The sequence below is a fragment of the Eulemur rufifrons genome, chromosome 19 (assembly GCF_041146395.1).
Source record: "Eulemur rufifrons isolate Redbay chromosome 19, OSU_ERuf_1, whole genome shotgun sequence".
In the NCBI taxonomy this organism is placed as follows: Eukaryota; Metazoa; Chordata; class Mammalia; order Primates; family Lemuridae; genus Eulemur; species Eulemur rufifrons.
The window spans coordinates 100,535,126-100,548,791 of NC_091001.1; the positions used below are offsets into that span (position 1 = coordinate 100,535,126).

The 13,666-nt window shown below is 35.8% G+C and overlaps 1 protein-coding gene across 2 annotated transcripts in view; it reads left to right on the forward strand.

Annotated features, from left to right (window-relative positions):
• Positions 1-1,027: 1,027 nt before the first annotated feature.
• Positions 1,028-13,666, forward strand: part of LDAH (lipid droplet associated hydrolase) — a 107,596-nt gene continuing 94,957 nt past the window's right edge. Inside the window, exons 1-2 of one of the 2 annotated variants that reach the window (XM_069494343.1) lie at positions 1,028-1,073; positions 13,157-13,312. In XM_069494343.1, coding sequence (XP_069350444.1) covers positions 13,159-13,312 — 154 coding nt within the window. In that variant the 5' untranslated portion in view covers positions 1,028-1,073; positions 13,157-13,158. Of the gene's footprint in view, positions 1,074-1,401; positions 1,465-13,156; positions 13,313-13,666 lie in introns of those variants that run through there. The other variant, XM_069494344.1, reaches the window with a different exon arrangement.

Sequence of the window (13,666 nt, forward strand, 5' to 3'; positions counted from 1 at the left end):
AATTTTTCTGGTACAGGCTCAATAAAATCTGACATATAAATCACTTGAAGCAATGCACCACAGATGATATATGCAAGGATTGAAAGAAATGCTGCATAGTGAACCACACTCATTGGAATTTTGCACACATAAATTGAACTGTACATTAGTAATGAGGGACAACACCAAGGATGTATCTTGTAACATCACTGTAATGTAATCAATCATTTACTTCATTGGATTTCTGTGGGGATTAAAAACAAACGCACTCATGAAAGCTGTTAGCACAGCCAGTGGCTTTTTTAAAACTCATTAAACATTACCTGTTATATTTAGGAAGTAGAACTAACCAAAGAGAGGAGGTGAAGAGGTACCAGTCTACTTCCAACAACTGGTCAGATAGTGGTGCCTATCACTGAGATGTTGCATACAAAAGGACCAAGGCTTCTTTTCTACCTGAAATGAGTCATTGATGACTTGCCGGTCTTCTTGTCTGTTTTCCCTGACAATAAGACTGTCATATTCACTACAGTGCATCAGTGCATCTTTGGACAGATATATACCACTTTTATATTATATATAGATACAAACACACCAGTTTGGGTGTGTTAAGTTCAAAATATACCTCTGTAATAGACACTTTTAGCATTTTCCTAAAGTATCAGAGGTTGGTCATATTAATGCTAATAAACAAGGTGAACTGAGAATCCACTTCCTGCGTACGTGGGGAAGGAAAGAGGCACAACCAATAATGGAGGAAGAGGAAAAGTCTGCAGAGGAAAAAAAGAGGGAGAAACAGAGAATAAATGAAAGATGCGCATATCAAGAATGACAGTAAGAGGCAAATAAAATTCAAATGAACGAGAAGGGAGAACCCCTCTATCCTCTGGACGGTCCCACTGGATCCACACCACAGGTCTCAAGCCTGGGTCAGAAATCTCCTAGTCTCTAGAGCGCCGCGCACCCTAAACGCGTCAGCTTCCCAGAGCAGCGTGCGACTCAGTGTGGTGACATCACCAGGAGGCGGAACTTCCGGTCCCCGCGGCGCCTTCCCAGGATCCACAAGGAAGGCCGGCCGCTAAGTAAGCGGACAGGTGAGGCGCTGATTAACCCGCCCTGGGTGACTGCCGGAGAAGGACAGGCGGGCAGGCACGCGGCATCTGGAGCCCGTTCCTTTCTATGGCTCTCCGTAGAGCCCCCGCTGCCCTTGGCTAGATGGCCCTTAGCCGTAGAAACAACCGTGCTGCGACAGCTCGGGAGTTCAGAGCCTCTGGGCACTCGCTCCCCTGAGCGCGGAGTCGCACCGTTTGTCCCGCTAATGCTGCTCTCACCTTTGGGGAGTCTTATGGCGGTCCCCTTGGGGAAGAGGGTCCAGAACGTTGGGCAAACGTCTGGGAGGAAATGACTAAGATGGGTCAAAGTCCGGGTTTGGAATGTACTTTACAGCAAGCGTCTAGTGCACTCCACTTTTCATTCACCTTTAAGGTGGGACTCTTATTTATAAATGTCTTACCTCGCAAGTTGTTACTAGACACCTGCTTCGTGTTCTGTGTGCCAAACACTGGGAGACTTTATGGTTCACCATCTGAACCCATATTTGTTAGTCATTTTAATTCTAAGAGCAAATCCCTGTAGAGAAAGAGATATATGACTAAAAGAAACCCAGAAAAATCTCCAACATGTTTATTCACAAATTTTTCTCTTTTAAAACTTCTTTCTGTAAGTAGGAGTGAGGTCTCCATTGGGTGTTTCCCCATTTTTCCACCTAAACGTGAAAAGCCTGCACACCTAAAGCTTCTCTTGACAGCATGTAGGATTTTAGAGGACAATCAAAATGCCCCCCTAAAATTTTATATTTTAAATTTTGCATTTTGATAACTTAAAGTCGTCAGACTGGGTGACTGACTTTGATAAAAGATTGGTCCCCTTTCAGCATTTTCTCACTTGCAGTATTACCATAAAATATTTAGAATTAAGCACTTAATTCCAAGGTCTACTTTAAGTATACTTTAATCAAAGGGAAGTTAGTATGTTATTTTTAATGATGTTTAACATATGTAAGTAGGGTAGTCTGTGCAAATTTGTGAAATTCCTGGCTTTAATTGATGTCCAGAAGCAGAAAGCTGCATTTTGGCACATTTAAAACTCTATGTGTGTGTGTGTGGGTGTGTGGGTGTGTGTAATTACAGTAAAGTTTTATGTAACAGTTGGTAACTTAGAGGCAGCAAAGAAGTGGTCAAAAAAAATTTTGCCTTTTTCAAGTAAACATAAGTCAGGAAGTTCATCATGGATGTAGTGTGTGCTTTAGTTTTTATATTTTCTCTGCAGTAGTGATGGATTTTCTGTTCATCATATAAGCTCTATTTTCTAGCCCAGTTGCACAGGTTTGAGAAGAATCTCACTGGGATTAGTAATGTAGTCATTCAAGTAGCAAATACCCAAATAGCAAAACTAGAGGAATTGCAAAAATTGCAAAAAATTTGTGAAATTGCTGGTCTTGTGACCACTTAACAAACTGAAACAAAGATAACTGCAGAGAGTCTTCATGTAACACATCATACTCATTTCTGTGTGAACTTGCTCCTACACTATTTTGCAATTCGTTCTTTGGATTTTTTAGTATTCCATGCGATTTCAAAGTAATATGTGACTGGAAGAATAATGGAACAGGAGTCAGAAGACTATAGAGCTGATTTTGTGATTTAAATTCTTTTTACCTTGAACAAAGAATGTAAAAATCTTTGACCTTCAATTTCTCATTCTATTAATTGCACTGCCTACTTTGAAGAACTTGTCATAGTCAGAGGAGAAAGGATGAGAATGTACTTTGCAAATGAAAAGAACTACAGAAAAGGGTGGTTTTGTTGTGAGTGGCAATAGGATCATCAAGTCAAGATACAGAAAACAATTGCTTGTTCCGACATGTTATTCTGGAGAAAGATAGGATGGATATAAATTTAATAGTTACAGCAGACTAAAAGAGATTTTGTTTATGAATCTGTATTATATATTGACTGTAAAACATGAAGTGTGTGATTTTTAATTCTTTTAAATTTGAGTTTGTTTTATAACTGAGAATATGGCGTAATGTTGACAAATGTTCCATGGATGCTTGAAAAGAATGTGTCTTCTGCTGTTGTTGGGTACAGTATTCTATACTTGTTGATTATGTCCTATTAGTTGATGGTGGTGTTCTGTTCTTCTGTATCTTGTTGATTGTCTGTTTAGTAGTTCTTTTTGTTGCTGAGAGTCCCAACTATAATTAGGGATTTTTCCGTTTCTCCTTTTAGCTTTCTTGGTTTTGACTTCTTGTATTTTGAATATCTATTTGGTGCATATATGTTTAGGATGTTTTCTTAATGAATTGATCCTTTTATCTTTGTCCAGTAATTTTCTTTGCTCTGCAGTCTACTTTATCTGATGGTATTATAGCCATCTCTACTTTTAAAAAAAAGTTTGCATGATATATCATTTCTATCCTTTTATTTTCAACCTACCAATGTCATGTTTGAGGTGAATTTCCTGTATACAGTATGTATATTTGAATCTTAACAAACACTATTCTGCCAATCTCCGTATTTTAACTGGTATATTTAGATCATTTACATTTAAAGTAATTACTGATATGTTAGGGCTTAAGTCAGCCATTTTATTATTGGTTTTCTTTTTATTTCCTCTGTTTTTCATTTCTATTTCTCTTTTCTTGCCTTCCTGTAAGTTACTTGAATATTTTTAGAATTCTGTTTGACTTAATTATAGTGTTTTTGAGTATATAATGCTTAGTATATTTTTTTAGTAGTTGCTCTAGATATAACAGTATGTATAATAACGTATCCCACAGCTTACTTGTATTGACTTTTACCACTTCAGGTGAAGTGTAGAAACCTTACTTCCATGTAGGTCCTTTTACCCTTTCTGCCTCTTCCATATAATTGTCTTATTTCCTCTATATACATTGAACACCGTATCAGATGTTGTTATAACTTTCATTTCAGTCAATGAATGTCATTTTAAAAACTTATGAGATAAAGAATAGTTCCTTATATTTACCACTACTTTTATCCATTACGTTGTTCCTTTACTGAAGTTAAACCTCATTCGATCATCATTTCTTTTCTGTTTGGAGAACTTCCTTTAGGATAACTTCCTAAAGATGTGTCTGTTAGCGACAAATTATTTTAGTTTTCCTTTATCTGAGGATGTCTTTTTTTCCCCTTCATTCCTGAAGAATGTTTTTGTCTGATATGAAATTTAGCCTTGACAGTTCTTTTCTTCAACCTTTGAAAAATGATGTGCCATTTCTGTCTGGCCTCAATGATTTCCGATTAGAAATACACTGACATTTAAATTACTGTTCTCCTTATAGATAATATGATTTCTCTCTGGCTGCTTTTAAGAATTTTTTCTTTGTTTTTAGTTTTCTGAAGTTTGATTATGTTTCTTGTATTTCTTTGGATTTCCTACTTGAGGTTTTCTCAGCTTCTTGACTATGTAGATTTGTGTCTTTTGAAAATTTCAGAAGTTTTCAGCTATTATTTCTTTAAATATTTTTTTCTGCTCCACACTTTCTCTTCTTCCTCTGGAACTCTGACTGTATAATTGCTAGATCATTTGTTATTGTCCTATAAGTCCCTGAGGCCTTGTTCATTTTTTTCACCTGTTTTCCTCTGTTGTTCAGATTGAGTAATTTCTGTTGATCTATTCTTCAAGTTCGTTGATCCTGTTCTCTGTCAATTCTATTCTACTGTTAAGCCCACATGGCAAGTTTTTGGTTCAATTATCATTTTTTCACCTTTATAACTATATTTGGTTCTTTTTAAAGCATTTTATTCTTCAAGGAGAGCTACTATAAATATCTATGCAATTTGGGGGGTAAAATTAATGACAGTTTTAGATGATTTATATATGTAAACTAATCATGTTACTCAAGATTTTAAACCTCTGCAAAGTTATCTTTGTAATTAGCAGATACAGAATAAACAGATGGAAATTTTCTCTCCTTTCTTGTTCCAGGTAATTCCTTGTTAGAGACCCTAATAAAAGGGAAATGGGCAAGGAAATTAAGAAGAGTATTTAGACCTTGGTAAATTAAAAATTGTCTGCAGTGTCTCACTAGTAGGTACAGTGAGAATTTTGAGACTCTAGGAAAAAAGGAACCAGGAATCAAAAATGAAATTACAAATTTATATTTGTTCATTAAAACTTTTAAAGGAGTTTTGTGAAATAGTTTCAGATTTAAAAAGCTCCTTTCCATTCCCCTTTTTTCCCTTGAATCATTCTGATGATTTTAAATAGGACAGGTAACTTTCAGTGACCATACTTGAGATTTAGGTAATATTGACTTCTAGAGTTTATCCATTTCATTCCTCCTCTTCCATATAATTAAAAATGAACCATAGACCCAATTGCCAGGTTCATTGACAGTGTAGCATTGTGATTAATAAGCTTTTTCCCAGTAAATTTGAAAAGTTAATATGAGAAAAAGAATGTATTTTAATTCAGTGGGAGAAAAGATGGTTTCTAGCACAAGTAGCTCTCCTTTATACTGTTAATGTCATAAGTTAAATTGATTAAATTTTGAATATTTAAACAACCTTTCATTTCTGGTATACACATAGTTTCGTTGTCATGTATTACCATTTTCTATATCACTTGGTCTGCTAATATTTTGAATAGATTTTTGCATCTATGTTCATGAGAGAGATTGGCCTGCAATTTTCCTTTCTTATGATATCTTTGTCAGTTATTGATATCAAGGTTTGCTGGCTACATAAAGTTGGGAAGTGGTCCCCTATTTTTCTATTCTCTGGACAACTCTCTTATAAAATTGGTATTGTTTCTTCTTTAAATGTTGACTCCTTCATCTGGACAGAAATTATGACTTCAGTGTCTTTAACAGGTATAGTTCTGTTACGATTCTTCTACTCTTTTTGTATCTGTTTTTCTTAGAATTTGCCCATGTCAAATTTCTTCACATAAATTACTTTATATTATTCTTTTATCATTTTTTGATGTCTGTAGAATGTGGAGTGATGTCCTTTTTTGACTTCTGATATTAGTTATTTGTGCCCTCTCTTTCCTTCATGAGTCTTTTCAGGGGGTTAATTATTTATAGGTCTTTTCAAAGAGCAAACTTTTGGCAGTCTTCTCTAATATAAATTTTTCATCCTATACCATTAATTTCTACTCTTTGTTATTATCTTTTTTCTATTTTCTTTATATATCTTCATGTTTTTCTAATTTCTTAAGCTAAATGATTAAATCCTTTATTCCCAGTCTTTTTTCCTAATATATACATTTCAGAACTTTAAATTTTGCTGCATTTATGTCTATCTATATTCCATACATTTTGATATGTCATATTTTCTATTCTCTATTCTTTCTATGCTTTCTGCTCATTTTTATATTAATTATGTTTTTATTTCCTCTTTTATTAACTTCTTGTTAACCATTCTTGTACAATTATTTTAGTAGTTACTGACTTTTTAAACAGATTTTTTAAAAAAATTTCTCTGGCTTTTCTAGTTGTTCTTTATGGAAGGTTATTTGGAAACCAGCTAATCTGACGTTGCTAAAGCAAATTGAAACTTCATTCTAGTGTACATTTCAAACCACCCATTTAATGTATACAGATCACCATCATGTTAATGTTTGTTGCTAGAACAATGTAATAAAAAAAGACTTGAAATAAATCTAATGTTGACATTTTTGTTTATGTTTATTTTTCTTATGTTTTGATATCAATTACTCATTGTGTACTCTTCCCTAGGCCTTTAAAAATTAAATCTGCACTTGGCCAGTCACCAGATATTTTAGAAGTGGTGTAATACCAGGAATAGCACTAATTAATTGCCAGTCAAGGATCAGACACATGCAAAGTATATGCTCTGCTATGTCATAGGGACACAGTGCACAAAGTTGTCCACATTTGATAATATTATGTATAAAGTTTTTGGCATGTGGGGAAGTTTTAGACTCTTCTTATTCACCTTATGTGTGTGATAAATAATACAAGTTATTATTAGATAGTGTTAGTGCTTTAATTTTGAAAGAATAGTGCTTTAACTTTGAAAGAAACTGTCTTACTACCTTTTTTCAAGTTTAATGTAGTTTAATTGAAGACTCTCCAGACATTGCGATATAAGCTTTTAAAAAACTTTTATTATTTGCAGTTCTTACATGAATAAAGCAAAATTCTAAGTAGACAAAATAAAATGCAGACATTATTTGGATGCCGAAGCTGAATAAGATGCATTTATAACTCCATTTATAAACACATAAGATGTATTTATAAAAATATATCCAAAAACATATTTTTACTCATCAGTATAGCCTCATTGTTCTTATTGGCTGACTTTATAATAAATAGATATTATAAATATTTAAATATATATATATAATTATTTAATATAAAGTATATGAATTTAAATATGTAAATATATAGTAAATAAATCAGCCAATGTCTAGCATATAAATATTTATATTATAAATACTATAATAAATAATTTATAATAAATAAATATTATAAATTTGAACCTCCAAAATGGTCAAATGCTCCTTTCTGTTTTAAATATGGTCTAGGTTTAGATTTAAATGGAAAAAATCTCTTACTTAGTAAAATTTACCCATTAATGTAAGCAATGAACACCTATATTTAGGAAAACAGATTTGCCTAAGTTGTACAAATTATATCCACACTTGGTTTCTATCCAGTCTAAGTCTTGCTGCTTGTCAAAAATGATTTCACTGAAGATTGCTCATAGGCTGGGGCTGAAGTTGTGTCATCACCTTTTCATAATATATAGTTACAGCACATTGTCTTTTATTAATCTGGCACTTGTTTGCAGAACTTGAATTACCTTGGATTCTTAGGTAAGAAAGAGTTTGAATTCTTGTACCCCAAGTTTTCTTTTGCTTCTTTTACATGGCTATGTGAGATTCAGAAATACAAGAATGAAGTAAAATAAAAGATGCTTTTTAAATACGTGTGTTAACTCCATGTTTCTCAGTTGTATTTTGTCTGAGGTGTTAGAGTTGCAGTTACTTTTTGTTTGTTTTCCAGTTTTTATAGACCATGCTTGAGTTTCGTATCTATTTGAGTTCTCATTAATTTTGTTGCTAATCAAACTCCCGAAATGTCATTTACTTGAAGTTAAGTATTTATGAGTTGAAAGTATTTAATAATTTTATAGTTAATAGCTTTGAATTCTCTTCTGGTGAAAGTATTAAGTTTAACCAATGTCTTCTCGGTCAGTGCTCTAATATTGTGTTTAACAGCTAAATCTAATATTGTTTCTAACACGTTATAAATGTCAGAACCTTTATAAATATATTGTGTTTTGTGATAGTTTTGGAGACTGTGCTACAGTGACATTTATTAGTGAACTAAAAATACATAAGAAGTGATACTTTATTTAGTCAATATGTTTTGAAAGGAGAGGGGTCCCCACTTTTTAAGTGAGGATTTTTCATTTTTCTAAGTTTTCTTATTTAAGAAAATCAGTTTTGGACTTTGGTTAAACATGGAGGTTACAATATATATGTTTATTTCTCCTTCCTCCCTAAATTCACTAAGTTGACAGTATAAGTAATAAAGGCATAAATGAATGGAAGAGGCAGCATAACATCAGACTAGTGAAGTGAAATGTTAGAAATGTTAGAAAGCAAATGGATCAATTATAACCAGCTTAGCAGAGCAGAGCAGTTTTATTGGAACATAATATTTGATCATTATACTGAACTACAATTTATTTAATCATTCCCTACTGTTGAGTCATATATAAAATCTTTAGTGTCTGTATAATGGTTTGGTATAAATAACCATTCATCCATTAATAACCATTTAAGTTCCTCAGCTTTTCACTGTTGTAAATAGCATTCTATGTATCAGCCTTAAAAGAAGAATTTTGGATTTTTTCTTAGAATTGATTCCCTAAAATGTCTAAATCAAAGTTTATGCCTTTTGTGGATAGTTGACCCATGCTGCCAGATTGCTTTCCAAAGACCATTTTCATTATCACCGTCAATGTGTGGAATTTGTCATTTTAGTACATCCTAGCGAGCATTGCATTTGCCTTGAGATGTTCAATCTGGGGAGGAACAGGTTGTGCTTGCAGTGAATTTCTTGGCTGTGGTGCTGTGGGAGAATGTGGTATGACACGAATATTGAGTTTCACCTGGTAAAGCTTAGCTGGCTACCTTTACCACTGCCACCTTATGATAAAGACAGGTACGATGAGTTTAGAAGAAGAGATAATTTCCTTTATTTACTTGGGGTGCTGAAGGAAGGCTTCATGAAGGAAGTACAATTTGAGCTGAGTTCTAAAGGTGGGAAAGATTTATAGACAAAAACTTGCATAGATAAGATACATGAGAGCTATATCAGTTTGCATCAAATTAGGAGACAGAAACGACACTGTAACTTAAATGATTATTTTAACATAAAGAATTATCAGGGCCGGGCGCGGTGGCTCACGCCTGTAATCCTAGCACTCTGGGAGGCCGAGGCGGGTGGATCGCTCAAGGTCAGGAGTTCGAGACCAGCCTGAGCAAGAGTGAGACCCCGTCTCTACTAAAAATAGAAAGAAATTATCTGGCCAACTAAAATATATATAGAAAAAATTAGCCGGGCATGGTGGTGCATGCCTGTAGTCCCAGCTACTCGGGAGGCTGAGGCAGTAGGATCGCTTAAGCCCAGGAGTTTGAGGTTGCTGTGAGCTAGGCTGAAGCCACGGCACTCACTGTAGCCCGGGCAACAAAGCGAGACTCTGTCTCAAAAAAAAAAAAAAAAAAAAAAAAAAATTATCAGGTTATGATAGGAGAGAAACTATAAAGTTATTATATAAAGAGAACTCTAAAAGGTACCCTAGAGCTGAGGTAAAGTATCCAGGGAAGGATAAAATCAATATGAGAGTCCAGACCTCATTGAAGGTGTGGTTGCAGCCCATTGAATGGTAGAGAAATTTGCCAAGTTGTCTGGGCCAAAGCTGGTACACTCAGTGTGTCAGCAGGTGAACCAAGACTGGTGGGAGAGCTTGCAGAGGGAATCAGGGCACTGCTACAGGTACAGGGGAGTCCTGGATGGAGCACATAGTGTCTGTGTTGGGAGGGCCCCAGTAACAACCCTTGGGGTGCAGGTGAGTTGAGGCTGGTAGGTGAGTACAGAGGGAGTTGGAGCACCACTTTAGGTACTTGCTGGAATTGGAAGTTGGAGAGGCCTCAGTCTGCAGCGATCTAGAGCACTGCTGTGAACAGCCTGGGGCAAGGGAGTTCCAGGCTGCTGCGTGGGACAAAGGCCAGTTGGCTGGCTAGCCTGGCATGTGCGTGTAGGCTGAGGAGAGGGTACAGGGTGTAGCCATTTGGTCTGGGGCTCCTGGCTGCAATGTTGCTGCCGCCTGAACAGAAAACTGGAGAAAGAAAGCATGCAGCAGCTAGCCAAATGCTGGAGACAGCTATACCCTGTAGGCACTTAGCACTAGAGAAGTGTTTCTCTGTCTTGGCATTATTGACCTTTGGGGATGGATAATTATTTGTTATGGGGGCCTGTCCTGGGCATTGTAGGATGTTTAGCTGCATCCTCGGCCTCTAGTCACTCTATGCCAGTGGTTCTCTCAAGTTGTGACAATGAAAAATAGCTCCAGATATTACTATATGTCCTTTTGCAGGGAAATCATTGCCAGTTGTAAATCACTACAATAAAGAAATCTCACAGCAGCAGAGCAGTGGGCAGGGGACTGGTGGGGGGCGGGTGGAATATAAGCTCCAGAAACCTGCTGAGAAAACTCTCTCCTGCAAAGTCTCTTCAGTGTGCTCTACTGACAGAGCTTAACATTACATCTGCTGGTAAAGGCAAAGTATTTTATAGGCCCAGATCCATTTTCCCAGAGAAGCAAATGGAGGATGAGTTTGGAATGGAGAGGCAATAAATTGATAACTGCACAAAGGGGGAAAGCATTCTGAAAGTCATTGGGGGATAAAATATGAGCAAAATTGTAGGAGCAAAAAAGCATAGGGACACTAAGGAAATGCGAGGGCAAGACAGACTAGAGTGCAAGGTCAGTGTAAAGTGATAAGAGGAGAAAAACTAGAAGGGCACTTCGAGTCTTCACCCTAGGCTTTGAGTGAGTGGAGGATAATAAAAGAGGAAGATAGAAAGACCAGTGAAGGTTTGAGATTTGGTGCTGTCCATAGACAGGAAGACTGAGGCAAAGAGGGAGGAGTGATAGAAATAGTTTGAGCCAACATTTTTGCACATACTTAGATTATTCTGAAAATTGTTCATGATGTTATCTCATATCCTGGTTTTTTTCCATCTATCCCTTTCATAATTTAATAATGTAGTACTTTAATAATATTAGGTTAAGTATGAAATGTCCGATTTCCTTAAGTATTGTTCGACCCTTGATATCTCTGACATTTCATTTTAACACTACTTCTTTTATTTTTATTGTGAAGGTACATCCTCAGTCTTTCAGACACAGTTTGGCTTGTGATTATCTTTGAAATTTTTTTTTAGAGTAATTTTTGTGAAACCATGGTTAAGTCAAAAATTCATGTTATTTTCGAATATGAATTCTGTCGTGGAATGAATACAGCAGAGACAGCTCCAAGTATTAACAAAGTGTTTGGGAAGAATGTGGCTGATGAATGCATAGTACATCAATGGTTTGAGAAGTTCCATTCTGGTGATTTTAATCTTGCAAATGAGCCACTTGAGTGACCTGAGACCAACGTGGATAATGATGAGCTGAAAGCGTAGTGGAAGTGAATCCATCTCAACCAATGTGTGAATTAGCAGCAAGGTTTGACATTACTAGTCCAACAATATTGGACCATTTGAAACAAATCGACAAGGTAAAGAAGCTGGATAGATGGGTTCCGCGTGAATTAAATGAGCATCAGAAGAGAAATTGTCTGGAAGCTTGCCTTTTTTTGCTGTCACAACAGAAAAAAATGAACCATTTCTATACCATATTGTTACATGTGATGAAAATGGATTCTTTTTGACAGTCGCAAGCACTGGGCACAATGATTGGATAAAGATGAAGTGCTGAAACACCATCCGAAACCAAATATTCATCACAAAAATCTATTGGTATCTGTTTGGTAATCTAGTGCTGGTATTATCCACTACAGCTTCATGAAACCTGATCAATCAATTACAGTGGAGGTCTTCTGCAACCAATTGGACAAAATGATGAGGATGCTTGCAATTAAGTAGCCGAGATTGATCAACAGAGACAGGCCAATCCTCTTGCAAAACGATGCTCAACCACATGTCGCACAAACAGCACTGCTCAAAACTACAGAGGCTGGACTTGGAAACTCTCTGTCATCCACCAATTTCACCAGACCTTGCACCAAGTCTCTACCACTTCTTCGAGGCTTTGGACCACTTACTGCAAGGAAAAATATTAAATTCTCAACAAACTGTGGAAAACGCCTTTCATGATTTCATTGACACTTGCTCTCCAGGCTTCTTTGCTGCTGGCATAAACAGGCTACCATTAAAAATGACAAAACTGTATTGATAGTTCAGGCACATACTTTGATCAGTCGTACTGCTTCTTCTTTGAGATATTGATAACTTATATAAATTAAACCTTTGATTCAAAATCAGACATTTCATATTTAATGACCTAATACATGAAAATACGCTTATAGAATTTAGGACAGGAGAGGAGTAATAAAAGAAGGACATAAAAGACCATATGGAGCTCACTGTCCCCCTTACTGTTCTGCTGGGGAGAATGCAGGGGCAGACCATAACCTCTGTACTTTTCCACCAGTCTTCACCAGGTGAAGGTAGGGAGAACTGTCTCAGTAACACACAGAGCTGAAAGAGAATTTCAGCAGAAGAAAAGTAAAAGTTATCCATGGCCATTGTTGATTTAAACAGGAGAGGAGAACTATAGAGAAGGCTAATCTGATTTGATTCAAACCCCTCTATAGTCTTTTATTTTGCCAAAGATGTGTCTCCCTGTTTCTAACTACTATTACAGTTTGTTTTAATTTGTCTTTCAATCTTTTAGTCCAGAATAGCCAAATAGTATCATATCTCCCGTATGTCTTTGTGGCATTTCCTTCAAGGTATATTGAAATTTGCCCTTTTTTATTGTCTTTGGCTCAAGTTTTACATTTTACTGACTCTTCATACTGCTTTTCTCCCCTTATTTAGAAATGGACTCACAACTCAAGGAAGACATTCCGGTGCATGAGGAATTCATTTTGTGTGGTGGAAGCGAAACCCAGGTGCTAAAATGTGGGCCTTGGACTAACCTCTTTGATGATCAAAGTGCCAACAGGCCTAAATTGCTTATTTTTATTCTTCCTGGTAAGTATGAAAGTCTGGATGAGGAGACTTTACACAGATTCTTATAACTATGTCTGATTTTAAAAATACTATTATGGGTTAATTATAGAGAATTTGGTAAATATAGAAAACCTTATAAAAGGGGGGGAAAATCACGTGACCCATTGGTAACAACCACCTTTGATATTTTGATGGCTGGGCTTTTTTTTCCTTCTATGCATTTATATTATGTTTATTTTGTTGGCTATTATATATATGTATATGTTACAATTGGAAGTATACCATATATACAGTTTTGTAATGTGCTTTTTATAAAATTTCTTAATATTTAGAACTTTAGCAAGGTTTTTGACAGTTTCCTAAACTTTTTTCTGC